This window comes from Balaenoptera musculus, chromosome 13 (assembly GCF_009873245.2).
Source record: "Balaenoptera musculus isolate JJ_BM4_2016_0621 chromosome 13, mBalMus1.pri.v3, whole genome shotgun sequence".
Classification (NCBI taxonomy): domain Eukaryota; kingdom Metazoa; phylum Chordata; class Mammalia; order Artiodactyla; family Balaenopteridae; genus Balaenoptera; species Balaenoptera musculus.
The window spans coordinates 51,593,492-51,621,099 of record NC_045797.1 but is presented as its reverse complement, the minus strand read 5'-3'; the positions used below and the strand labels follow the sequence as shown (position 1 = coordinate 51,621,099).

General features: G+C 36.7%; 1 protein-coding gene across 12 annotated transcripts in view; it reads left to right on the top strand.

The window, feature by feature from the left end:
• SOCS5 (suppressor of cytokine signaling 5) overlaps positions 1-19,814 on the top strand; it is a 62,047-nt gene extending 42,233 nt beyond the window's left edge. For 6 of the 12 annotated variants that reach the window (XM_036872770.1, XM_036872761.1, XM_036872769.1 and 3 more), the window contains one exon: positions 14,570-19,814. In XM_036872770.1, the coding sequence (XP_036728665.1) occupies positions 14,582-16,192 (1,611 nt within the window). In that variant the 5' untranslated portion in view covers positions 14,570-14,581 and the 3' untranslated portion in view covers positions 16,193-19,814. Of the gene's footprint in view, positions 1-976; positions 1,070-5,062; positions 5,271-13,964; positions 14,049-14,569 lie in introns of those variants that run through there. The other 6 variants (XM_036872762.1, XM_036872766.1, XM_036872760.1 and 3 more) reach the window with 4 other exon arrangements.
• Positions 19,815-27,608: the final 7,794 nt, after the last annotated feature.

Here is a 27,608-nt window from a genome sequence, read left to right as displayed (position 1 = left end):
GTATATTTGTGATTTCTAGTTAGAAATAGCAATTGTGGAATGATTCATACACATTAGGTCCAAGTGTTTAACCGGAAAGTTTGACATTTTATTGTGAGAATTAGCCTATTATTTGAGAAGGTGGAGAATTATCTTTTATATAAGTGGGTTTCCAGAATTACCTGCAATCAATTACAGACAATTTTTGCTTGCTACACTTCAGTTATAATGTGAACAGTTTAAGTAAATAGTAAATCTTACTTCATTTCAGATCTGACAGAATGTCTAAGAATTTTTTGTTTTTCATGAAGTACTGCTTCCTTCATTATCAAAGAATATTGAGAATTAAGTGTACTTTAAGCTGCTCAATTCATCTTTGAAACTATTTAAACTTAACTTTATCTGTGATATAACCCTCATTTTTAAGCTGTGTGTAAGGGAAGTAAATATATCTTAAACTGTGTAGGAAGGTTTTTTTAAGGGAAAACAGGAAGGGGAAAATGTGTTGACAGAACAGTATTGCTTTTATTAGTTTTTTTTTTTTTTTGCAGCTGACACTAAACTTGCAGTGTTTATATTGAACATTAAATCAGCACCTGACTGAAACATGACTAGCTAGAGAGTTCAAGACTATTTAGATAACTCAGTATGTTGGACGTTAGGGGACTGTACTTTAATCAGACAGTAGTATGATTAGGAATCAGAGTTGTATCTGATGTGCTACCGCTAGACCTGAAATAACTTGAGTCTATTTGTGGAATGCTATGCTTATATTCTAAATTCTAATATTTAAAAAAAATCACAGATCGCTGAGGTTAGTTAATTCAGTTGCTTGTAGAGGAAGGACTACCTGGGCTTGCTAGAGACAGAGGGTTGCTTATCCTCTGTAACATCTCCCATGAAAGACTCCTCACAACTCTCTTTTGGTTGTTTATTTACATTTTTAACTATTTGAAATATTAATTTTTTCTAAGAGTTTCTTTGTTTTTATCTTCAGAAGGATTGAAGAGTGACCACTCAGAATTCTCCTTTTTAGAGAAAGACTCTTTATATACATAAATACAACCCATTGGTTATGTTATTTTTCCAGGTGAGATGATTCCAGCTGTGTCTTTATATTCCTAAATTATAATACTGATAACTGTTGTTTTGTTGCTCCTTTTGTGCTGAGTTCTCAAGATGTAGAGGAAGCAGCCAGACATAGAGCCCCTTGACTTTTCTTAGCTGCTTGAAATTCTGGGATCAATTTTATGGCAGATGTTCTAGAGGGGAGTGAGAGCGGAGGAAGGTACACTATTTAAGCAGCTGTTTCAAGTAATACATACAAATGATGATGAAGACTGAACCTGGGAGAAGGGCAGTGGAGATAGAGAGGAGGGGAGGACCTGATAGGGCTCTGGGGTGGACTGTAGACCCCATTTTTCCAGTTCACCACTCCCTAGGGGAAGTATAAAGGCAGTGGTAACTCTAGGCTATCTAGCATATTTCTCCCCCTGCAGTTTGAATCTCCTCATCCTTCTGGAACATACAGAAGTTAGGGCTTTGGCTAAAGGCATTATTTTAAAGAAATGTCCCATCAGCCTGTTTCCTTACCCTTTAAGGTCATGTTCTTTGTTGCATCCATTTTAATTTCAGTTTCCATATGTTTGTTTTTAGCATATAGATCTTGTATCCTGTAACCCTGCTGGGTTTTCTTTTCCTTTTTTTTTTTTAATTTTTTTTAAGATTCCTTAGGGTTTTCTACGTGGACAATCATGTCATCTGAAAATGGGTAGTTTTATTTCTTCCTTTCCTATCAGTTTTGCATTTATTTATTTATTTTTCTTGCCTTACTGTGCTGGCTCTCGCTTCTCTTTTGACCCTAACCTCTTGCTCTGGCCACAAGTGATTAGAAATCATAGTTGTTAGACAGATTGACTTTTGCCTGGAACAGAAGTCAGGGTTGCCTGGGTTGGTGCTTTTCTTATGCAGAGATTTTTAATTACTGATTCAAAATCTTTTAGAGTTATGGGTTTTGCTTTTTCATTTGTTTTTGAGTCAGTTTTGAAATTTTATGTTTTTCTAAAAATCTAGCCATCCCTTTTTAAAAAGCTTTTTAATTTATTGGCTTAAAGTTCTTCATGATGGTTTCTTTTAAATCTTTGCTCCTTTTTAATGTCTTACAGTGTGTATCCCTGTAGTTTGTGACCCCAGGCTATTATGCTTTCTAAGGTTTTTTAGTCTCTTGCTCTGGTCTGTGTACTGGCTCAAAAAAGCACTTCTCTTCTCTCTAAAGCCCCTGCCCCCACGGCCCTTTTCTCATTTGCAGTTTCCAAACTGCTAAGCACTTCTGCATGTAGTATCAGTAAATGTTAAAATGAATATATATTTTTATCATCTTTTCAGATTACCTGTTTTTCAACTTTTGATAGGTGAGGTTTTATTTCATTTCTGTTAACAAGCTAAAGGTTTTTTGATTGTCCTTTTTTTTTTTTTAAGGGCAGTTGACTTTTAAAAAAATGTTTATTTATTTGGCTACGTCGGGTCTTAGTTGTGGCACGTGGGATCTCCGTTGCGGCGTGTGGGCCTTACTCTAGCTGTGGTGCGGGCTTTAGAGCACGCAGGCTTAGTTGCCCCACGGCATGTGGGAGCTTCCCGGACCAGGGCTCGAACCTGCGTCTCCTGCACTGCAAGGCGGATTCTTAACCACTGCGCCACCAGGGAAGTCCCTCATTGTCCTATTTTTAAAAAATAAAATACATAACATAAAACTGGGGTATATTGCTTGGAATTTCTGGTCTATAATTTTGGTCAGAGTGCTTCTCTTGGAATTAGTTTTCTTAAATGGTTAAAAGGTATCCTGTTTGTCTTTACCTCTCCCAGTACTCCTCCCAAATATCTTTCTAAAGCATAGACTAATTTCAAGATGTTTAAAATTTCTTTTTACTTAGGCCAGTTTGAGGATCTAGATAAAAAAACAAAGGAAGTTGTCCCGATTATGGGTTTTTTTTTCTTTCTTTCTTGGTTCATTACAAGCTGTCAAATTATTTGAAGACCCTGGTTTCTTCAGGCCTATAATTTGGCATAGAAGAGAGTAGTATCCTTTAGTTTGTAAAGGAATGATAACTATATTCTAAGTAGTTTTAGGTAAACAATAGAAGGAAAGTGTTACTATTTTAAAAAAATCATTTTAGTCCTTAGAGTCTTTTGTATTTCTTGTGATACTAAACTACTAGAGTTACAAAATGGTTATCCTTCCTAGAGAAGGAAATGGTCCAGATTACAGTTGCTCACTTACCATTGGTAATTGAGTATACCTTGTAAATTATTAGCAGGATCACAGTGAGCTCATTGTTAAGCAGTCCCAAATCAGAGATTCTTTTCTGGGTTAAGGCTAACCAGTGTGGTAGCTTGATCCACTAGGTTTCTCAACTGAGAGTTGTTTTGCTTTGTTGGTCTTCATTTCTTTCTAGTTCACCTTTTGGCCGTAAGGGAGATTTGTGTGCGTGTGGGTTGGGGGGTACGGGTGGGGTTGATGCCCTTTGCTCTAGGGAACGTTACAGGCATTGCTGAGACAGCACTAATCGCATTCCATTATGATGCTTAGTAGAAACAGTTTTGCTTTTTGCTGCTATCACCAACATGTAGCTTCTGCTGCCCTGTGGATTGGTTGTATAACAGAAGCTACCATTTTTGAGCCCCTGTTATAGACTCAGCTGTACGTACCTTTATGTCGTGTTATCCTCTTAAAAACCCTTGTAAGAGAGGGGTAGTTGTTCCTGTTTTTAGATGGAAAGGCTGAGGCTTAGATTTCACACAGCTAGTGAGTGCTTGAATTTGCTTTTAGGGCTCTCTGAAGCGAAAGCACATGTTCTTTGTGTTCCACCACAGTCTGCCAGTAATGCTGGCCAGATAAGAAATATTTCAATGAATAGTATGTTTGTTAGTATATTACATAAGGTACTTTCTCCATAGAAAAGGAAGCCTAACTTAGGATTTTATGCCTCCCTAGTGTGCAGTATCATCTATATGGTAAAATTTAAATTGTGGTGGTGTTAAAGACTAAAAAGGAATTTTGAAGCAAAAAAATGAATAAGGATTATGTTCCTGGGCCTTGCCCAGTACTACACAGATTGGCTATGTTTAGTTCAGGTTGTAGATGAGCTATAGCTTCAACTGCTAAGGAACACTGAAATCCCTGTAATGTTTCCTAGGGAATAGTATAGAGGTTTAAATGATTAATAATAGAACTTGCAGGGGCTTCCCTGGTGGCGCAGTGGTTGAGAATCTGCCTGCCAATGCAGGGGACACGGGTTCGAGCCCTGGTCTGGGAAGATCCCACATGCCACAGAGCACCTAGGCCCGTGAGCCACAAGTACTGAGCCTGCGCGTTTGGAGCCTGTGCTCCACAACGAGAGAGGCCGTGACAGTGAGAGGCCCGCGCACCGCGATGAAGAGTGGCCCCCACTCGCCGCAACTAGAGAAAGCCCACGCACAGAAATGAAGACCCAACACAGCCAAAAATAAATAAATAAATAAAGTGTAAAAAAAAATTAAAAAAAAAAAATAGAACTTGCAATCCCGCACGTGTTGTACATAGGAAAATACTGACATTTGTGGCATGTCGTAGAAGGAATGAAAGGGAGAATTATTTTTAAAAAGAAAGAGAAGCTAAAGCTTTATGCTAGATAGTACTGGTAACATTTTAAAAACTCCTGTCTTTTGAGTGTCTCCTGGGAGCCAAAGGCTTTATAGATATGGTTTCTAATCCTCACACCCAACCCATGAGGTAGATATTGTTATCCTCATTTTACCAAGAGGGACATTGAGGTTCAGAAATCTGAAGAACTACATCAAAGTTCACAGCATTCTTAAGTGGTGAAGTTGGAATTCAGCCTCCTCCCTACCACACCCCCTCAACTGACTGTCTCTTGCCTATGCCCTTTTCATTATGTTGCCCTCAGCAAAGTTCAGGCAGAATCACTACAGGCTTTAAGAATCTGGGATTTTGATGGTTCCGAGCACCCTTCTGTATGACACTGGAAATTAGAATTCTGTGAGTAAAATTGAAGAAGCAGAGATGCAAGTTTTAGATACTTTTTTTTTTTTAATCAGAAAAAGAAATAGCTCTTAAATTGTCTTTTTTTGGGGGGGGCGGTATTAATGCAGAGTCTATATAACACTGTTACTCTTAATTTGATTTTATGTCCTTTTTCTTTTTTCTTCTTTTTTAAGATGTACTACTGTATTTCCCTTAATATAAAGAAAGAAATAAATATAACAACTTCTTAAACTTCATCCCTTGAAATTAGGTATGTGGTTTCAAACGTATTCTTTTTCTTTTTTGATAATTTTTTTTTTTTTTTTTAATTCACGTTCTTTTTATTTATTTATTTATGACTGTGTTGAGTGTTCGTTTTTCTGTGCGGGGGCTTTCTCTAGTTGCGGCAAGTGGGGACCACTCTTCATCGCGGTGCACGGGCCTCTCACCATCGCGGCCTCTCTTGTTGCAGAGCACAGGCTCCAGACGCGCAGGCTCAGTAATTGTGGCTCACGGGCCCAGTTGCTCCGTGGCATGTGGGATCTTCCCAGACCAGGGCTCGAACCCGTGTCCCCTGCATTGGCAGGCAGATTCTCAACCACTGCGCCACCAGGGAAGCCCTTTTTTGATAATTTTAATGTTTTTATTTATTTTATTTTTTAACATCTTTATTGGAGCAAACGTATTCTTAATTGACCATATAGTTGAAAGTAGTATTCTAGAAAAGAAGCGAAATTTAGTCATATAGATCCATTAGTTATAATAATATCAGAACATTTTTGAGTGGTATACAAGCCTACAGAGTTATGACTTTCATAGTAGATAGGCATAGAATATAGACACCAAAACATTATCAATAGGCCTGTGAATATACCTTTTGCTCTGGGTTCTTTTGGTCAGAGTAATGTTTCACACGTTGCAATTAAAATGGAGCAAGCCAGTAGTTTTCTTTTGAGTGTGCACGTGCTGGGTTTGTCAGATTGTAATATCAGTTCCATCCTTTAATGGAACATTTTGATTGATAAACCACCAAATTGCCATACAGAAAAAAATCCCCCAAATATTAATATGCTATTTTCTAAATAGTCTAATTTTCAGTTTTGAATTCTTGTTTTACCTAAGAGTTACGAGAGCCTTTTATTTTCCTAGTGGGTTTTTCTTTGTTTAATATTTGGTTATTAATTCCCTTTATGGTCAAAATGTGGCTGTATAATTTTAAAAATTTTATTGTGCAATGTATCATGTACAGGAAAGAATGTGTAAAATTGTAAGTGAAGTCTAAAGAATATTTAATAAGTAAAAACCATATAGCCATTACCCAGCCAAACAAATAGGAAATTAACAGTGTTTTAGAAGCCTTCTGAGTGCCTCTAATTCTATATCCCTCCCCACAAAGGTAGCCATTTACCTGCTTTTTATATTCTTACTAGATATGTATACATATCTCAACAACATATTTTGGACTTTGCCTGTTTAAAAGATAAATTGATTCATAGTGTATATATCTTAATTTCGTATCTTTCTCTAAGCATTATATCTTTGAGATTCATATGTATAGATGCAAGTAACAGTAGTTTATCACCCCTGCTGTATAGTAATACATTATTTGAATATACACTCAGACTGATGAGGTTTCACTAGGATGTCTCAATGACAGTCTCAACTGCAGTGTTTCCTAAATTGAATTTATTAACTCTCTTCAACCCCTCACTTGCCAAAACTGCTCTATCTATTGTGTTTTCTGTCTCTGAAATAGCATCTCTTTCCACCCATTTGCCCAAGCTGGAAACTCGTTTTTGACACCTCTTCCTCATTCCCCATTTCAAGGCAATCTTTAATCCTGCAGGTTTATCTTCTAAACATTTCAAATCTATCTCTATCTCCACTATCACCACCCTAGTCGAGTTCTTACCTGGACCTCTGTAGTAGTCTTTGTGCAGTATCAACGTCCTTTTTCATTCTCTTACCGTGGATTATAGGCCTGCCTACCTCTTCCACTTCATCTTGGCACTCTTTCCTTCACTTGCTAGTCTATGTTAACTTCAGCCATTGTTCATGCCATGCTTATTCCTGCTTCAGGACCTTTGCAAACGCTGCTTCCTCTGCCTGTGGAACACTGTCCCTAATTCATTCTTACTCATCCTTTAGGACAAAATTTTGAAATACCACCTCCTCAGAGAGAAGTCTTCCTTGCTCACCATCCCTTAATCTAGATCATGACTCCCTGTTATCATTAGGCCTTTGTACTCATCCCACCTGGCACTACTATAAAATTAATTAAATGATTATTAAGGAAGACCTCTCCTTTGATTCAGTCAGTGACAGTAGTCTACAGAGTCTAATAAAGCAAGAAATCATAAAAAGGGATGCATGCCTTAAAATTTTTACTCTAAGAACATGACTGCATGTTCATTTGTCAGTCTTTTTATTAAGGGACAAAGGCCTTTTCTTTGGGAGTAGGTCCATTAGCTGCCAGTTCCATATTGTTTATCTTTCAGAAACCATACCCATAATATATCATCTCAGATTTCCAGTTTGGGTTTTTTAAGTAGAACAAGTATTTAGACTCTTCTGATACATTCTGAGTTTAGAATCCTTATGGGTTTTTGCAATATTTTTTCCAATTTTTAAAACTATTTTCTTGCCTGTACCTAATTCAGCAACATAAGTATCTCACTTTTACTGAGTATTTCAAAGTCATTCAACTCAGTCTTCCCCACTCCCCCGCATTCTGTGAAGTTAATTAACAAATCACCTAATTACAATAATAAGTATAAATGGCATGAACAGGTCTGGAAGCGAACTCAGTAAAAGTATAACGTAGCTGATGGGAAGAAGTCTCTAAGTGTACTAGGTCGGTGGACTCTACGGTTTTTGAGTGCACATGTACATGGTCTAGTGTATTGATATATTATCTATAGTGCAATACTGTAACTCTGAGGTTGAATTATGTGGCCATTTATTACCCACAAAACAGCAATTTTATATGGTTGAATATAATATTAAATAACAGTATAAAAGATAAACAGGCATCCAGTTGGATAATATAGATCATGTCACAGTAAAGTATGTAAATAATTTTAAAATAATTTTCTAAAGAACTCCAGTGGTTCTCAGATTCTTTTAAGGGACTATAGCTATGATAGCCATGCATCCCTGGATTTCTGGGTCAGTCTTTAATATTTAACATTGTATTATTTTTTCTAAAAATTATTGAAATGTCACCAAAATATCAATCAAAAATGGAATCTCCTAAACTGCCTCTTGTACCTGACTTTAGCACAGAAATACTTTAATCAGCCATGTGTCCCAATTTCTGTACTGTAACTGAAGAGCTTTCTATTGGAAAGGTATTACCATGACTTAAGTAGTCTAGGTAGACTAAACAGTAGAGGAGGGATTTTAGTTGGGTCACATTCTTCCTCTTTACTCACTGTGGCATGCCATGTAGTCTTAAAACTTGTTGAATTTAATTTATTTCTAATAAAGTGTGGATCAAGTCCCATTGAAATGAACTCCTGGGAACTATTTCAATTATTTTGTTTTGTGGAAATTTTGTAATAGATACTACTTGGTATTAAGAGGGCCATTGACTATGGTCTTTACTTTTTTAATATATGTAAATTTTTGTAGTAATGGAATTTGACCTCTGATATTTCATAATTCTGATTTATAGCTTATCCTGTTAAGTATCATTTTTCAGCAAAAGCTATTTTGCTTACTACATTATTATAAAACCAATTTTAAATTATGATTGATTGTCCTTCAAGGAAGGAATGACTTTTTAGAAATTTGCTTTGGATAGTTTTAAGGATAACTCTCCAGGTATAGAAATGTGAAAGATTGTAATAGATGATGAACTTTCAATCTAGAATCAATACAATTGAAATTTAACACTTTTTTATAGCCCTGTGTAACTTTATATAAAACCATAAAGTAATAGAGTTTTAATTTAGTTCTCAAAGGGTTTCATCCAAACACATTTCCAAAAATTTAACAAGAAAACAAATAAAAGAACCTCAGAACTGACATTGTAAATATTAAGATAGTTGAAATGCCTTCCTGATTCTTACATGGACTCTTCTATGAATCACTATCAGTGATTTTGTTCCCAGTATTACAGCCGCCCACATAGCATTCCCCATCTTAGGAAAAATCTACTTTCTGTCCCCAAAGGGGTGTGGGAGCATAATAGTCTTTCTTTAAATTAGGGTATTTTGTCACGATGCAATCTAGCAGCAGTCTCCACATTATGAATAGAGAAACCACTAAATTTCATGCTCTGTCTGTGAAACTGAACCAAGGGCTTAGTGTTAGAAACTGCCTACTGTCACCTAGCAAGTACAGATGTTTTCTGCATGTCCCACTTGTTTATACAGCTTACAAAGAACTGTATATGGAATAAGTGGTTTTAAGTTTGGTCGCTTTCTAAAATGGACAGTCATTTTTTTAGGTATAATTTGCTTGTCAAAGAAATATCTTTAGATAGCTACAAAATTTATCTTATAAACATGGAGAAGAGAGATTTCTGTACTTTTTGAATATTGCTCTTTTAGTTTCTGCAGTGGTGTGGTTTATAATCTTAACATACACTAGACCAAGGTCAACAAACTTTTTCTGTAAAGAGCCAGATAGAAAATACTTTAGGCTTTGTAGGCTACATGTGGTCTCTGTCGAATGTTCTTTGTGGGTTTTTTGTTTTTGTTTTTTTAATCCCTTTTAAAAATGTAAAAACCATTCTTAGCTGAGTCTATACAGAAATAGGCCACAGGCCAGATTTGCTTCTCGGTCTGTAGCCTGCTGACCCCTTCTCTAGAACAGTACTGTCCAATAGAAATATAATTTGAACCATATATGTAATTTAAAATTTTCTAGTGGCCACATTTAAAAAGCAAAAAGCAGATGAAATTAATTTTAATACTATATTTTACCAGTTGTATGCAAACTATTTTTATTTCAATATGTGGCACTAGCCACATTTCAAGGACTCAGTAACCACATATATCAGACAGAACAGCTCTAGAGCAGAGCTATTCAAAGTATGGACCATGAACTGGTGCCGGCCTACAGTTTGTTACCAGTTTATGACAGGTTAAGTATAGAAATTAAAAGCAAGAATTTAAAATATTTTATAGCAATTTAACAGTTATTTTATATCTTCAAACTAATAAGAAACTTGGCACTTGTACTTCATATATCTTTTTTTACATTTCATTTTTTAAGCAATTTATTATTATATCTTACAAAAGAATCAGTCTGTGAAGTTAAAAAGAAACTGGCTCTTCACTACAGATAATTTAAGAGGCACTGTTCTAGACAGTTCCTCCTAAGATTCTGCAGGCCTCTTGTATACATGGCAAAAATAAAAAAAGAAACGGTGATAAGATTGTGGTAGGTAGTTTATTTAGTACTATTCACATGCCACCAACCACTACAGAGCAGTGTCCTTTTACTTGTCTCTTTCAGAGCTACCATTGGAGCCTCTGACCAGGCTACCCTAGGCCAGTGGTTTTCTTACTCTGCTCTAGAATCACTCAGAGAGCTTATAAAAAATAGCAGTGTCCAGGCCCAACTCCAGGCCAGTTGAATCAGAATTCCTTGGGAGGGGGCCTGTGTACAGTTTAAAAAGCTGTATATTTTTCCAGTTACATCCAGGTGATTATGTTTTACAGCCAGCATTATTGTATGGATTCCCTCATCCCAGAAAAATTTGCTCTTTCTCCGTTTGGAAGAAATCATTAATCTGGGTGGGGGATTTTCTATGTGGGACCATTCACTTTCTTTAACAGTGAAAGGGGGACTTTGCGGTTAAATATGTCAGATTGAACTTTGGCATTTTATCTTTACGCCCTCCTAGAACCCCACTGAAATGAAAGGAATAAAAAAAATAGAAGGCATAAATCACAAGTAGAAAGCAAATGAGAGGAGACAGAAGTAGGCCTGATTGGTCAACAAGTTTTTGATAGAAGCAGGTTTGTAGAAATTAGCAGAACTGAGAAAGCTGATCTAAAAACCTGATGTTAAAAAGAAGCAACCCAGTTTATGCTGCTGGCTCAGAAATTCAAGGAACCAGTTACCTCAGAAGGTAAGGGTGGAGTATGGAGCTGAAAACAGGAACGGTGGGAAGTCTGTGTATCAGTCTCCCATGTGTCCTCCTTCACCCCGAGCAGCCTGGAAACGATTGTTCCTTTACCTTGGATAAAACAAGAGGTTAGAGCTGGGAGAAATTTAAGAAGTTATTCATAACTGAAGTTGGGATATCTTGTGAAAATAAGGACAACTTTTGAAAAACAGGGACTAAGCGAAAGTCTGAATATTGAGGTTAAGACCTCACCATTCCCTTTTCCCTGTTCTCAGAACGTGGCAGTCAGGTGTCTATGCCCCAGACAGGAGATTGGAGCATTTCTCTCTGGGATGAGCAGCCCGGAGACAAGGTTTACAGATGCTAACTTCTGAGGATTTCCCTAATAAAAAACCAACTCATTGTCTCATCACCTTGTAATAAAGCCAGTTGACAAGCACCGCCCACCCACCCCCACCTCCCCAAGTGGACAGAGCTTCTGATCAGCATGTCAGTGGTGATGCATCATCAGACACTTGTAGAAAGCCTCTGAAGTAAAAAAACAGAGACCTAAAGATTTAAGGAGAAAAAAATAAGGTACTAAGAAGAAACAGATAAAAATATTTAAAATGTTAAAAAAAAGAAAACATTTTAAAACTTTGTATCCTTAGAGAAATGAGATATTATATCCAAGAAGCTAGAATACGATGCTATTAAAAAGAACATTCAGGACTTCCCTGGTGGCGCAGTGGTTAAGAATCTGCCTGCCAATGCAGGGGACACGGGTTCGAGCTCTGATCCGGGAAGATCCCACACGCCGCGGAGCAGCTAAGCCCGTGCACCACAACTACTGAGCCTGCGCTCTAGAGCCCGTGAGCCGCAACTGCTGAGCCTGTGCACCACAACTACTGAAGCCCGCGCGCCTAGAGCCCGCGCTCCGCAACTAGAGAAGCCACCACAATGAGAAGGCTGTGCACCGCAATGAAGAGTAGCCCCCGCTCACTGCAACTAGAGAAAGCCTGCGCGCAGCAACAAAGACCCAACACAGCCAAAAGTAAATAAATAAATAAATCTATTTTTTAAAAAAAGAACATTCAGAGAAGAAGAAAATGGTCTTGGAAATTAAAACTGTGATAGGAAGAATTGTAACTGCAAGAGAACTGTTAGAAAGTGATGCCAAAGAAATCTAGCAATAGAAAATGAAAAGAAATGCAATCTTGAAGATATATGATAATCAAAAGATGAATCTAAGTGGTCGAGTGTCTAATGAAAAGGACTTTCGGGAGGGAGGGAGGGAAGATGGGGGAATAAAAAGACACTGAAAGGGCATGGCACAACGAGTGTAGAAAAGGCCCCACACTAAGGAGAAAAAGAAGAGGTACAATTTTTCATGAAATAAAAACAGGTCACATACAGAAGACTGGGAATTGGTGTGATATTAGACTTTTCAACAGCCATGTTGAAGCCACTAGAACAGTGGAATAATGCCCTCAAAATTTGAGGGGTAAATTATTTCCATCACCCAATAGAATGTTATCAACCAATAGCAATATGAACATGTTATCTAGAAACAATGAGGAAAATAGCAGCAAGAAACAGCTAACAGAATTCAAAGTAATTTTCCTTGATTCACTGGGAGTGGGAATCAAGAATGGAGAGGATGTTGCAGGCAATGCTCTTTTTTGTTATAAGCCTCGCAGTAGTATTTGACCTTTGGAACTATAAATGTATGAATTAGGTAAAAATAAAAAGCAACTTAAAGAACGAGAAGGAAGCCAGGCTAGAAGGGACTAGGGTATCGGAAGAGTAGATCTACAAATTTTGGAGTCAACAGGAATGTAGCAGGAATTAGTCCTAAAAATAACAGGGCTATGAGTGAAATCTTAACATAAAAAACAGTAAGTGATAACAACAGGCATGTTAAGTTCAAATGGTGTAAGCCTCAAAAAAAGGCTTACAAAAAATTTTTTTTGCAAGGAGGAAGAGACAGAATGTTCTGACAGAGTTTAATAAGATTTAACAGTTCCATTTAATAGATTTTATTAGAATATATACCACCTACCACGCAAGCTTCTATGTACTTAACAGTAAGCTTTTAATAAAGAAGAATCTGAAAGTACAATTTATGATTTTGTAGACATAAATTCTCTATGTTGGCATTGTCACTAGTCCAAGAGCACTGTTAGTCCAAGAGCCCTTTCTGTAAGAAACTAAAGGGAAGATATGTAATTCATCTTAAGGAAGTTTATTCTTTATTTCTCTTGATCATACTCAGCTTCTTGAAAAATGCAAGTATTTCTGACAAAAAGGATTAGTCAGTTATGGAAGGATCAGCTCTAATGACTATCACCACTGTAAGAAACAACTCAGATAGTTTTCCCATACTGATTCTAAACTGTGCAGAATAGTACATAATGACATAGTAAACATGAACAAAAAATCCAGCGGAAAAAGTGCCATACTTACTAAATGGCAAAATAGAAAAAGAACACTTTTTAAAAACTTTTTGCTGTCATGTTGTGACAAAACTAGTTGAATTTTAAGTTTAGGCTTTTCCATTTCATCTAATGTTGACTTTTAGGTTACTGAATGAGACAGTGTGCCTATAAATATTGTAGTCTTAAAATAACTCACTTGTAAAGTGCCATAAACTGCTTTAGATTTTTTTTAAAGGAGCAAGAATAAAGATGCCAAATTGCATATTTTTTGTTTTTTAATTACTAAAGTATCATAACTTTTTTTCTATCACTCTGTTATTTTCAAGCTCTTCCAGGGTTAAGAATTGGGAAGCTTAAAGACATCTTCCATTTAAACCTAAATTTTATATTCTCTTTCTTTTCTCCTATTTTCCGTCATACTCAAACTGCTTCTTCAAAATCATGGATAAAATTTGTTATGTCATAGGGCGAGGAGGGAAGATATGGAATTTTTACAAGTGATTGACCTGTAAGGTTTAGACTGCCAGATGAGTAGAGCGGCAGTTAGTTGGTAAGTGAAATTGGTAAGATTACTACTTAAAGGTTTTTTAACTAATTTTAATGTATTACACAAATGTGGCCCTGATTATCACTTTTGAGAAGTTGAATGCAGATACCTTTCAACAATACAGAACATACTATCCCTTTGTAATACTTGAGGCAGTACCTAAATTATTCAAAGAAAGGAGACAGAAATCAATGTCATAATGAAATTAGGTCGATGCATAGGAAAAAAACAACCAGAGTTTAAGGGTTTGTTTCCTTTCCCCTGAGTTCTGAGTATTCTATCTGAAAGGAAGTGGAAAGTGAGGACTAGCTTGAATAATGGTGCCGCAGAAGGGTCTGATGGCCTTACAGCTGCCAAACACTGTAAGAGCCTCATCACCTTAGCAGGGCAGTGTAAGGTGAATTTCTGACCAGAACCCCTGAAATTTCCAATGAGAAGAAGGAGGGTGGGTACTTACTGCCTTTTCTGTTTTCACACACTACTTTGATTAACTTATTTTCTCCTTTTCCTGTTTTTGTCTTTAGGTCTTATAATCAATGGATAAAGTGGGGAAAATGTGGAATAACTTCAAATACAGGTGTCAGAATCTCTTCAGTCATGAGGGAGGAAGCCGTAGTGAAAATGTGGATATGAACTCCAACAGATGTTTGTCTGTCAGAGACAAAAACATCTGTATAGGAGACTCAGCTCCTCAGCAACAAAGCAGTCCCTTAAGAGAAAATGTTGCCTTACAACTGGGGTTAAGCCCTTCAAAGAATTCTTCGAGGAGAAACCAAAACTGTGCCACTGAAATTCCTCAGATTGTTGAAATAAGCATTGAAAAGGATAATGACTCATGTGTCACTCCAGGAACAAGACTTGCAAGAAGAGATTCCTACTCTCGACATGCTCCTTGGGGTGGGAAGAAGAAACATTCCTGTTCTACAAAGACACAGAGTTCACTGGATACTGATAAAAAGTTTGGTAGAACTCGAAGTGGACTTCAAAGGAGAGAGAGGCGATACGGTGTAAGCTCTGTGCACGACATGGACAGCGTTTCCAGCAGAGCCGTAGGAAGTCGCTCTCTGAGACAGAGGTTGCAGGATACTGTGGGCTTGTGTTTTCCCATGAGAACTTACAACAAGCAGTCAAAGCCCCTCTTTTCTAATAAAAGAAAAATACACCTTTCTGAATTAATGCTTGAGAAATGCCCTTTTCCTGCTGGCTCGGATTTGGCCCAAAAATGGCATTTGATTAAACAGCATACAGCCCCTGTGAGCCCACATTCAACATTTTTTGATACATTTGATCCATCCTTGGTTTCTACAGAAGATGAAGAAGATAGGCTTCGAGAGAGAAGGCGGCTTAGTATTGAAGAAGGGGTTGACCCCCCTCCCAACGCACAAATACATACGTTTGAAGCCACTGCACAGGTTAACCCGTTATATAAACTGGGACCAAAGTTAGCTCCTGGAATGACTGAAATAAATGGGGACAATTCTGCAATTCCACAAGCTAACTGTGACTCTGAAGAGGACACAACCACGCTATGTTTGCAGTCACGGAGGCAGAAGCAACGTCAGGTATCTGGAGACAGCCATGCCCACGTTAGCAGACAGGGAGCTTGGAAAGTTCATACACAGATTGATTACATACACTGCCTCGTGCCGGATTTGCTTCAGATCACAGGTAATCCCTGTTACTGGGGAGTGATGGACCGTTACGAAGCAGAAGCCCTTCTGGAAGGGAAACCTGAAGGTACATTTTTGCTCAGGGACTCTGCGCAGGAGGACTACCTCTTCTCTGTGAGCTTCCGTCGCTACAACAGATCCCTGCATGCCCGAATTGAACAGTGGAATCACAACTTTAGTTTTGATGCTCACGACCCGTGTGTGTTTCACTCCTCCACTGTAACAGGACTTTTGGAACATTACAAAGACCCCAGTTCTTGCATGTTTTTTGAACCATTGCTTACAATATCACTAAATAGGACTTTCCCTTTTAGCCTGCAGTACATCTGCCGTGCAGTCATCTGCAGATGCACTACGTATGATGGAATTGATGGGCTCCCTTTACCGTCAATGTTACAGGATTTTTTAAAAGAGTATCATTATAAACAAAAAGTTAGAGTTCGCTGGCTAGAACGAGAACCAGTCAAGGCAAAGTAAACCCTCCTGTCCCCAAAGGGCATTAACTAGATCTGCTTTTATGTGCATCGGGCAGTACACCTCTAGCAAGCACACATATCAGTGTTAGGTTTTTTTCAGTACAGTATGTAAGCTTAGTGTTAGTGTTTGTCAGGTGCAATCTGCTGTTACTTACTCAGATAAACGTGGTGCCTATTGAGACAACAGAGGATACAGCTACAGGTGTTCAGTAAGGCTACAAAAACATTCTGCCGATTTAGCTGACAGTTTGGTTTTTAATGGCTGTAGTAACTGAGTGAAGCAACTCGGGGGCATTTGCTATGAAGAATTCTATTTCTTACTGAAGAACAAATTATTAATATTGGATGAGTATTTCAACAGTGTGACTAATGTTTGAAATTATTATTTTTTCTAAGAATTTTTCTATAACCTTCCAAAAGTAGTGATGTTTGTAGTTACTATAAATTAAGCTTTGGAAGTCCAAAAAATAAAGACTGCCTTCCTTTTAGAAAAAAAATGCAATTTTCTGGCCACAAGGGCATAGTGCAGTTCACTTAAGTGTTGATATAGTTTATAGTCAGTCTCCTTTTCTCTTCTGCAAAAGGTACTGTTAAGTAAACCAGGTTTTCTAAGTAGTAGTTCTTAAAATTTCAGACTTATGAAAAGTTGGTAGTAGAATTTTATTTAAGGCCTTAGGTATTCATTTTTTAATGAGTGCTTTAACATAACACATTGGGAATAGCTGCTGCAAAGTAGGCCTGCGTGTGATTTTTTTAAGTTGACATGTGCAGTCAAATCGCTGATTCATTAAGGTTGGATCTTTTTCTATGCCCGTGATAAGTTTGTGAACCGTGAAGAAAATGAGACTAAAAGATACCCAAACAAGTCAGATACTACTACAGTGGTTGCTGATTGTTGAGATTATTGTTAAACTGTAATTCATAATTTGGATGGCAGTATTTATCTCTTTGTTGTAAAGTCTCATAGCTGAATTGCTTAAGTACAAGTTATAGAATTTCAGTGCACTTAATTTTTAATGGAAAATCTTAAACCTAAATTGCTGATTTAAAAGGTACTGTACAACCATTGTATCTGTAAATAACTTTACTTAGCACCTTTTTGTCACTTAGAATAGTATGCAATACTACTTGAGTGAGCTATTTTGGAAGTAATACCAAGTTCTAGTGTTTGCTTCTTAGTATTGGACTGAATTTACAGTTCCGTCCTGGACATTTTGCACTAAAGTAGTCGAATCCATTCTTCTGTCTTTTTGTTAACGTGCTCTGTACCACTGGTGAGTGCTCCTTAGTTTCCTTACCTGCTGCTACAGAAAGTTGTTTTACATCCCAATGGCTATCGCCAAGGCCACAAAAAAGAAAAGCTATATTTGTATGCAACACTAACCCTTTGACTGCTAATGTATGTTTCCGCTTGCTGTGCCTTGTTACAGCTGCTTTTTTGTGCTAATAAAGTACGTTTGGTGTTCTCCTTGTATATCTGCTGTTTTATACATTTGCAACAATTTCTCTTGTAAATGGAATGGTTTGGGGTTTTTAAATAAGCATTACCTGACAACCTACTATAGTTAATGCAGAATTACTGAACAGTCTAATATTGACTTATTCTGACTAAGCTAACTCTAAATTTAATTCTATACATCTTTCCAATCATAATCACATATACTGTGGAACAGTGTCTATAGTTACTGCAAATTACTGTATAGTTTAGATTATAACAGAAAATGAACAGAGAAATACTGACTAAACCTACTGATTTCTCTGCTTATAAGTGAAAGATTGAAACTATCACTGACATGTTATAATAAATGAATATCTATAGCCTCCCACTGCATCAGAAACAAGTTACATGAAGTCTTGTAAACTAATAATACATCAGCGCCATTTATTGGTTTGGGGACCATTTTAATTAATAATAAATGCCCAAAATGTAGAACTTTAACCAAAGACTTGTCCATTTTAAAGCAAAATGGGGATTGAAGGGACTTTTCCTGTTGTTTCTAATAGAAGTCCCTGAAGAACATATACCAAAGTGTTTGAGAACTTCATCCAAACCTACTTTAAAGCATTATGTGCAATTAAGTTGTTATGACATAATTACATTGCATAATTGTTGGGTCCGTTTTCTTGAGCTTATAATGTACCTGGAAAATAAACCTCTTGGGGAAAAAAAAAAGTTCATACTGATTATTGGAGAAAGACTATATATGCAAGCAAGATCTTATTTTAAAGAGGTAACTTGAAACTCCAAGAAAGCACTTGATGTTTTATATGCTTGTAGCAAATTGATGTTTTAATTGTAGTTTTATAGAAAGTATTAATGCTTTTATGTATTTCAGAAATTTCATATGTTAAATGGAAATTGTTTTAAATGTGTAAATATTTGAGTTTATGTAAGCATGTATGTACTGTGCTAAAAGTCACTTATGTTTCGGTTCGTGTGTAATATTAATATGCAACTTTTGGTTTAAAATTTTTTCTTAAACAATTAGTGGCTTACATTTTAAAAAAGAAAAAGCACCAGCATGAAACTGCACCTAAGTCTATATTCACTGTGTCTTTTTCTGAATCCCGTTGTAGCCTGTCAACTAAATTTGTGTTTTCATGGTCTTTTTGAAGTGCATTTTGATAAGAACTAGGAAATTCTTTAGAAGTTTAGACACTTCATAGTGAAGTAATTATAATTTAACCCAAGGAAAGATTGCTCTGATTCATATCCATTCTCATTCTTACGTTCACTTATTCATTCATTCACACTCCCTATATACATATGGATATATATATATACACATATATATATTTATGCTGTTATTAATTTCAACATTAATATTGCCATCTGATTCAAAATCATGTAAAGGCCTTATTCTATATATATACTATCCTTGTACCATTCAAATTTGATTATCTGCACCTGAAGTTTAGTCTTACAACTATAATCTTGTTTGTAATACAGTTACCTTACAAAGAGCAAGCATTCATTAGTATTTTTTTTACTGGCTAAACACAGTAAAAAAATTTTTGAAGAAACAGCTTGGTTTAAATATAGTTATTAAGAGTCATAATTAAATTTATATTTTTTAGACAAAAATTGAGCCCAAGTGATCATACTCCACAAACTGATCTGTGTTCCTGTAGTCCATGAGAAGGTTTATATAAGATTTATCTTGAACTATAAAAATTGATATTTGAACTCTAAGCTTCATTTTGACAAAATTCAAAGTTTATGAACATTTTTATTTGACATTTTGATCTGGTTGCTATTCATTTTCCATCCTAAGCTTCCTTTGCTCCATGGCACTAAATACTAGTTTGGGAAGTTTTATTGAGATTGATGTTAGATCCCTTATTTTTGTAGCAAAGAAAGTTATAAAGTTCCTTTTTGGTAGAGGCAAAGAGTCTAGAGTGAGTCAGAACTCTCCTAGGAAAGATGCAGAGTCTATATCCATCTCTGGGAGTGTGTTACCACCACAAATCACACCAGTTCCTTCATTTATTCTGTACCGCAACACATAACAGTTTTACCTAGATGAAATTAGGTAAACATGCACACTAAGGGCTGACTTAAAGGTGAGAAACGTTTCCAAAGGGGGCAATGCTGTTTGGTGCATAAAAACTTCATATCTATATGGCTCAGGTTTTGTTTCATGTTTTTCCAACAGCCAATAGAGAACATAGTCTTTTATAATGTATATTTCTAAGGAGATTTAGGGTAGGATTTCTGTGGGAGGTGGTTGGTTGTTGTTTTGGGGGGTGGGGCGTGGAGGGATTGTCCTTTCAAAGTAGGGATCAGTTGGAACAACTGTTTCCATGCCCAGGAAGCTTGATTGAATATTTAGACTCATTTCAGCCATTCATTCAACAAATATTCATTGAAGACCCATGTGCCAGTCACCGTTTTAGGTGATGGGTATACATTGGGTTACAAGACAAAGTTATGGGGTCACTGGAGAACAGTGACCTTGAGTGATGAGAAGATCACCAAGATCAAAGAAAAGAGTATTTTGATGAAAGAAACAAAACTAAAGGTCTCAAAGCAGGAATGAGCTTTTATACTGAAAGAGAGAATGCCAGTAAGACAAGTCCAGTGAGTGCAGTGAGGAATGGTGGGTGATAAGTTTGTAGAGATTGGCAAGGGCCTGATCACTTGGGACTATGGGCCCAAAGTAAGGAATCTAAATTTTATTCTGAGTCTGATGGTAAGTAAGGGAGTGACATGGTCTGCTTTATATCCCTTTAATAGATGGAGATCAAGCTATAGTGGGGCAAAATTAAGGTGACTGTTGCAGTTACCTAAGTGCGAGATGGTGAGAGCCTGGACTGGAGTGGTAGTCATAGGGAGGAGTTTTTTGGTGGAAAAACCTGACAGGATTTGGTGATGGGTTAGATGTGAAGAAGAAAGAAGAAATCAAAGATGAGTCTGATTTTGAGCAAAGGATGGTGATGCTGAGATTTCAGAACAACAATGGAGGAGCAAATTGGAGGGTTTAAATCAAATCTTGCCTTGGATATGTTGAGATTGGAGATTCCTATTAATTATCTCAATGGAGACATACATTGGGTAGACAGATGTATGAATGTAGAGTTAAGGGAAAAAAGTAAAATATGGGGAGTTGCTATATGGATAATATTTAAAACTATAGGACAGGATGGTAACAGCTAGGGATTTTGCAGGGGGTTAAGTATTTCTTCGGGGGAAGTAATTATGGCAGCATTAGTTTGTCGATTCAAGATTCTGTATCATTGAAAGCCATCTACTTTCAATAGAGGACTTGCCATTCAAAAAGTTTTTAAATACTGGAATCATAAGCCTTGCACTCAGTTTTAAAACTTCATCCATGTCAAATCGGTTGTCATGTTTTCCATGTCAAGTTGACTTGTGTATCTTTTTTAGTACAAATTTTTATATGAGAAGTGCAAGTTTATTGTGGAATATTTAGAAAATACTGAAGATTATAAAGAATCAGGACCATGGAAAAGTCCATATTATCATTTTCTCTACCATCACCAACCCCGACCCTGACCCTCTCAACTCCCATTTTGTAATCTTCCAGAGGTAACTGCTATTAACATTTATTATATTCCCTCCCACTATTTTTAATGCATTTCTAACAATTAGAAGATGAAAGTTTATGAAATATGGATACAGATAGATGATAACATACCAAGGGAGGAAGAGAGTTATAGGCCTTGAGTCACTTTTAGAGAGTATACTCAGATGTGCTCCAAATTTTACTTTTTACCTGATTCAGTGTGGACCTAGGTTTCTTGAGACTTTTGAGACAGGTCATTCAATGGATAGAGTAACTGACACTGCTAAGGCCCAGTCACTGAAGGTTTCTTGAAATAAAATTTCAGTAGAAGATGAGAACCCTCATCTCATAGAACTTTTAAACTAATGGGGACAGAGGCAAATATATAAATGTGTAATGACGAGAATATATGAAAATAAGCAAAAAGTAATTGAGCAAAAACTGGTTGCATGCTTGATAAGGAAAAACACAAAAGTGACCCACGTGGAGGCAGGGTGATTCAGTGCCTTAGATTTGTTTCATCACAAGAATGTCTACGAAATTGACTTAGCAGATGGTAGAGCAGTCAGGTGTGGAAGTGTAGTGGTATGTAGCAACTGATGAGGGCAGGGTGTGGTAGAAGAATTTGTTGAGTGTAGCATTTGAGTATACTAGACTGAAGAGTCTGAATTTATCTAGGTTCATAAGCAAGGTAGAATTAGATTCTGCCAGCAGCTGTAAAATGGATTATGACCAGGAGAGATTGGAGAAAGGATGCCCTGTGAAATTTGCCTGGGTCAGATTGATAGCACTGGAATTAAGCTGAGGAGCACATCAGAAAGAAACCACAAAAGGGAAAAAAAAAATAGCACCAAAAATTTGGGGTAAGGAAGACAAGCAGTTTGCTTGCCTAGAAGATTGTTAGTTAACTATGTCATAATTTCTCCAAATTCAAGCAAATTATAAGAAAGCCAAGCTAGTATCTCCCATTTAATATGAATCCTATCTGTTTTTAAATAAAACTAAATATGGATAGTATATTTTTGAAAGGCACATTATTAATGCAAAAAAGTAATATTTAAATAAGGAAAACTTCATCACTCTTAGCTATACTTACATAGAGAAATTAGGAAAACTATGAAAAATCTAAACATCAAAACTTTTTTTTAACCTGACAAAAATGCTGAGAACAGGTGGCAAAATAAGATTTAAGAGGGAGTTACTGAATTTAACCCCCCAAATGCTATTGTGATTGATGTATTTTTTTCTCATTCTTAATTTGAGTGAAGCCTGCATTGAGTTTTTATTTAGTAGTCAGTCTTACATTTAGAAATGTATAGTATTACTGCCTGATATTTCTTCCTCTAAGTATTTACTAAGCATCCCTATATAACTGGAAAGCCAAGATTTTAGGGTATTTTTTAAAACTTAATATAACTTTATCATTACACTGAATGGTTTAATACTTTCTCATCTGTCTTAAAATACATACAATTATGCACTTAATCCTACTTAACTTTTTATTTGCTTCTATTTTTAAGATGAATTATTTTAAATTTATAGTGTTTTTTGTAAACACTTTAATATATTTTTAAAAATTGAACTGGAATAATTTAAAGCTTTTGTCATCTAATTTTATAAATATTTTTTAGGTACCCTTGGGTGAAATACAGGCAGTATCGAATTTTAATGACATTATAGGAATAGAGAAAAATTTTGGTATACAGTAGTAGTTACAACACTGTGAATGATAAAATCTGTAAATTATATTTTTAAAATACTGTCTTTTAGCAATTTTTATCCAAATAATAATAATAGGATTAGAAAACTAAAATTAATTTCTAAAATTTGGCTATGCTAAATTTCTCATCTTTCAAATAGATAATCTTAGAGGCAGTATAGTTTATTGGTGAAGTGAACAAAATAAACGTTAAGGGCCTACATTTGATCTATGAATTCTGCCAGAGGCCGAGTGATGTACCTAAAATAATCCTAGAGGGAAAGCTGCCAGAATAGCTTCCTGGCCCAGCAAACAAACCATATATAACCTGATGCAGCAGACAGATTATTATGTAATACATAAGATTTACCTGAGCTGCTGTGTTCTAATCCTCTACTTGTCTTTGATACCTGACTTAGAGGTATAATACTTGTCCAAGGTCACAGGAAGAGTGAATGTTGGAGCTAGGTTTTAAACACAGGTTGAGGCCAGAACCTAAACTCTTATCAATGATACTTTAATTTTTGGATCCTAATTTTGTTAGCCAAGTTCATATCTCTTCCAATGCTTTGTCCCTTATTTTCACCTCAAGGGGACAACAGATTTTCAACTGATAAAAATAGATTCTAAACCATTGATGAAAGTGTTGAAACAACAGGCCTCTAGAGTTTCCTTAATTCATATTCTCCAGTTCATTATCTAGAGAGTCACCCACATATTTCTCCAACTTTTTCTAGCACTGCTCTTCCCCTTGCTCCTCTGCTGTCATGCTGGCCTTCATATGATGGCTCCAACACTCCAATATCATTCCCACCTCAGAGCTTTTGCACCTGTTGCCCCCTCCTGAAATTCTCAACTTTCCTCTCTTCCACATAGCAAGATAGGTTCTTTTCATTCTTTATCTCTTAAGCTTAAATGTCACCTCCTCAGAGAGACCTGATTATGCCATTTAAAGGAGATCTCCCCCGTATCATTCTCTGTCTCTGCCCTGCTTTTGTTTTTTTCATAGACTTTATTACAAGAAACTTGCAAATATGTTATTCATTTGGGTTTGGGTTTTGACTTTACCTTTTGAGAAACTCAGAAAAGAGACCACCTCTACCTTGTTTGCTAGTTTATCCTCAATGCCTAGCAGAGTACTAACCCAGGGTAGATTATTAATATTTGTTAAGTGAGTGAATGAATTAATCATCCTCTTGTATATATTTATCCACTTTACTGACAAATATATCATGAAAACCTTATTGCATGTCCTCCTAAAATCTAGATTTCTAAGAGGGAAGTTTATAGTGATACAAAGCTTACCTCAGGAAACAAGAGGAATCTCAAAGAAGAGAAATCCCACAGCCACCTCTAAACACACCCTTTGACATGGCCCTGCCCACCAGAGGGACAAGACCCAGCTCCACCCAGCAGTGGGCAGGTGCCAGTTGCTCCCACCAGGAAGCCTGCACAAGCCCCTGGACCAACCTCACCTACCAGGGGGACAGACAGCAGAAGTGAGAGGAGCTACAATCCAGCAGCCTGAGGAATGGAGGCCACAAACACAGAAAGTTTGACAAAATGAGACGGCAGAGAAATGTTCCAGATGAAGGAACAAGATAAAACTCCAGAAGAATAACTAAGTGAAGTGGAGATAGGCAATCTTCCTGAAAAAGAATTCAGAGTAATAATAGTAAAGATGATCCAAGATCTTGGAAAAAGAATGGAGGCACAAACTGAGATGATACATGACATGTTTAACAAAGAGCTAGAAGATTTAAAGAACAACAGAGATGAACAATACAATAACTGAAATGAAAAATGCACTAGAAGGAATCAATAGCAGGATAAATGGGGCAGAAGAAAGAATAAGTAAGCTGGAAGACAGACTGGTGGAAATCACTGATGCAGAACAGAATAAAGAAAAAAGAATGAAAAGAAATGAGGACAGGGACTTCCCTCATGGCTCAGTGGTTAAGAATCTGCCTGCCAATGCAGGGGACACGGGTTCTATCCCTGGTCTGGGAAGGTCCCACATGCTGTGGAGCAACTAAGCCGGTGCACCACAGCTACTGATCCTGTGCTCTAGAGCCCGCGAGCCACAACTACTGAGCCCACATGCCACAACTACTGAAGCCTGCATGCCTAGAGCCCTTGCTCTGTAACAAGAGAAGCCACTGCAATGAGAAGCCAGCGCACCGCAATGTAGAGTAGCCACCGCTCACTGCAACTAGAAAAAGCCTGCACACAGCAGTGAAGACCCAACGCAGCCAAAAATAAATAAATTAAATTAAATTAAAAAAAAAAAGAAATGAGGACAGTCTCATAGACCTCTTAGACAACATTAAATGCATCAACATTTGCATTCTAGGGGTCCCAGAAGGAGATGAGAGAGAGAAAGGGCCTGAGAAAATATTTGAAGAGATAATAGCTGAAAACTTCCCTAACATGAGAAAGGAAACACTCATGTCCAGGAAGCACAGAGAGTCCCATACAGGATAAACCCAAAGAGGGACACAGTGAGACACATATTAATCAAATTGACAAAAATTAAAGACAAAGAATATTAAAGGCAACAAGAGAAAAGCAATAAATAACATACAAGAGAATCCCCATAAGGATATCAGCTGATTTTTCAGCTCAAACTCTGCAGGCCAGAAGGGAGTGGCACGATATATTTAAAGGATGAAAGGGAAAAACCTACAACCAAGAATACTCTTCCCAGCAAGGCTCTCGTTCAGATTCAATGGAGAAATCAAAAGCTTTACAGACAAGCAAAAGCTAAGAGAATTCAGCACCACCAAACCAGCTATACAACAAATGCTAAGGGAACTTCTCTAGATGGAAAACAAAAGGCCACAACTAGAAACAAGAAAATTATGAATGGGAAAGCTCATTGGTAAAGGCACAAAAGACAAAAAGGTATAGGAGACAAAACACCTGTACTCTGAAAACTATAAGATGCTGATGAAAGAAATCGAAGATAACACAAACAGATAGAAAGATATACCATGTTCTTGGATTGAAAGAATCAATATTGTCAAAATGACTATACTATCCAAGGCAATCTACAGATTCAATGCAATCCCTAAAAATTAATACTGGCATTTTTCACAGAACCAGAACAAAAATTTTCTAAATTTATATGGAAACACAAAAGACCCTGAATAGCCAAAGCAATGCTAAGAAAGAAAACCAGAGCTGGAGGAATCACGCTCCCTGACTTCGGGCTACACTACAAAGCTACAGTAATCAAAGCAGTATGGTACTGGCACAAAAACAAATATAGATCAATGGAACAGGGTAGAAAGCCCAGAAATAAACCCATGTGCCTATGGTCAATTATTCTATGACAAAGGAGACAAGAATATACAATGGAGAAAAGACAGTCTCTTCTATAAGTGCTGCTGGGAACACTGGACAGCTACATGTAAAAGAATGAAATTAGAACATTCTCTAACACCATACACAAAAAAAAACCTCAAAATAGGTTAAAGACCTAAATGTAAGATGAGGTACTATAAAACTCTTAGAGGAAGACATAGGCAGAACACTCTATGACATAAATCACAGCATTATCTTTTTGGATCCACCTCCTAGAGTAATGAAAATAAAAACAAAACTAAACAAATGGGATCTAATTAAACTTAAAAGCTTTTGCACAGCAAAGGAAAGCATAAACAAAGCAAAAAGACAACCCACAGAATGGGAGAAAATATTTGCAAGTGATGAGACTGACAAGAGATTAATCTCCAAAATATACAAATAGCTCATGCAGCTCAATATCAAAAAACAAACAACCCAATCAAAAAATGGGCAGAATATCTAAATAGACATTTCTCCAAAGAAGACATACAGATGGCCAAAAAGCACATTAAAAGATGTTCAACATCACTAATTATTAGAGAAATGCAAACCAAAACTACAATGAGGTATCACCTTACACCGGTCAGAATGAACATCGTCAAAAAGTCTACAAACAATAAATGCTGGAGAGGGTGTGGGGAAAAGGGAACCCTCTTGCACTGTTGGTGGGAATGCAAATTGGTACAACCACTATGGAGAACAGTATGGGTGTTCCTTAAAAAACTAAAAATAGAACTACCACATTATCCAGCAATCCCACTCCTGAGCATATATCAAGAGAAAACCATACTTTGAAAAGATACATGCACCCCTATGTTCATTACAGCACTACTTACAATAGCCAAGACATAGAAGCAACCTAAATGTCTGTCAACAGAAGAATGGATAAATAAGATGTGGTACCTTTATACAATGGAATATTACTCAGCCATTAAAAAAGAATGAAATAATGCCATTTGCAGCAACATGGATGGACCTAGAAATTATCATACTAAGTGAAGTAAGTTAGACAAAGACAAATATTATATGATATCACTTATAAGTGGAATCTTAAAAAAATGATGCACATGAACTTATTTAAAAAACAGAAACAGACTCACAGACTTAGAAAACAAACTTATGGTTATCAAAGGGGAAAGGTGGGAGGGAGGGATAAATTAGGAGTTTGGGATTAACATATACACATTACTATATATAAAATAATCAACAAGGACCTTCTTTATAGCACAAGGAGCTCTACTCAATATTCTGTAATAATCTATATGGGGGGAAAAAACCTGAAGAAGAATGGATATATGCATATGTATATAACTGAATCACTTTGCTGTACACCTGAAACTAAC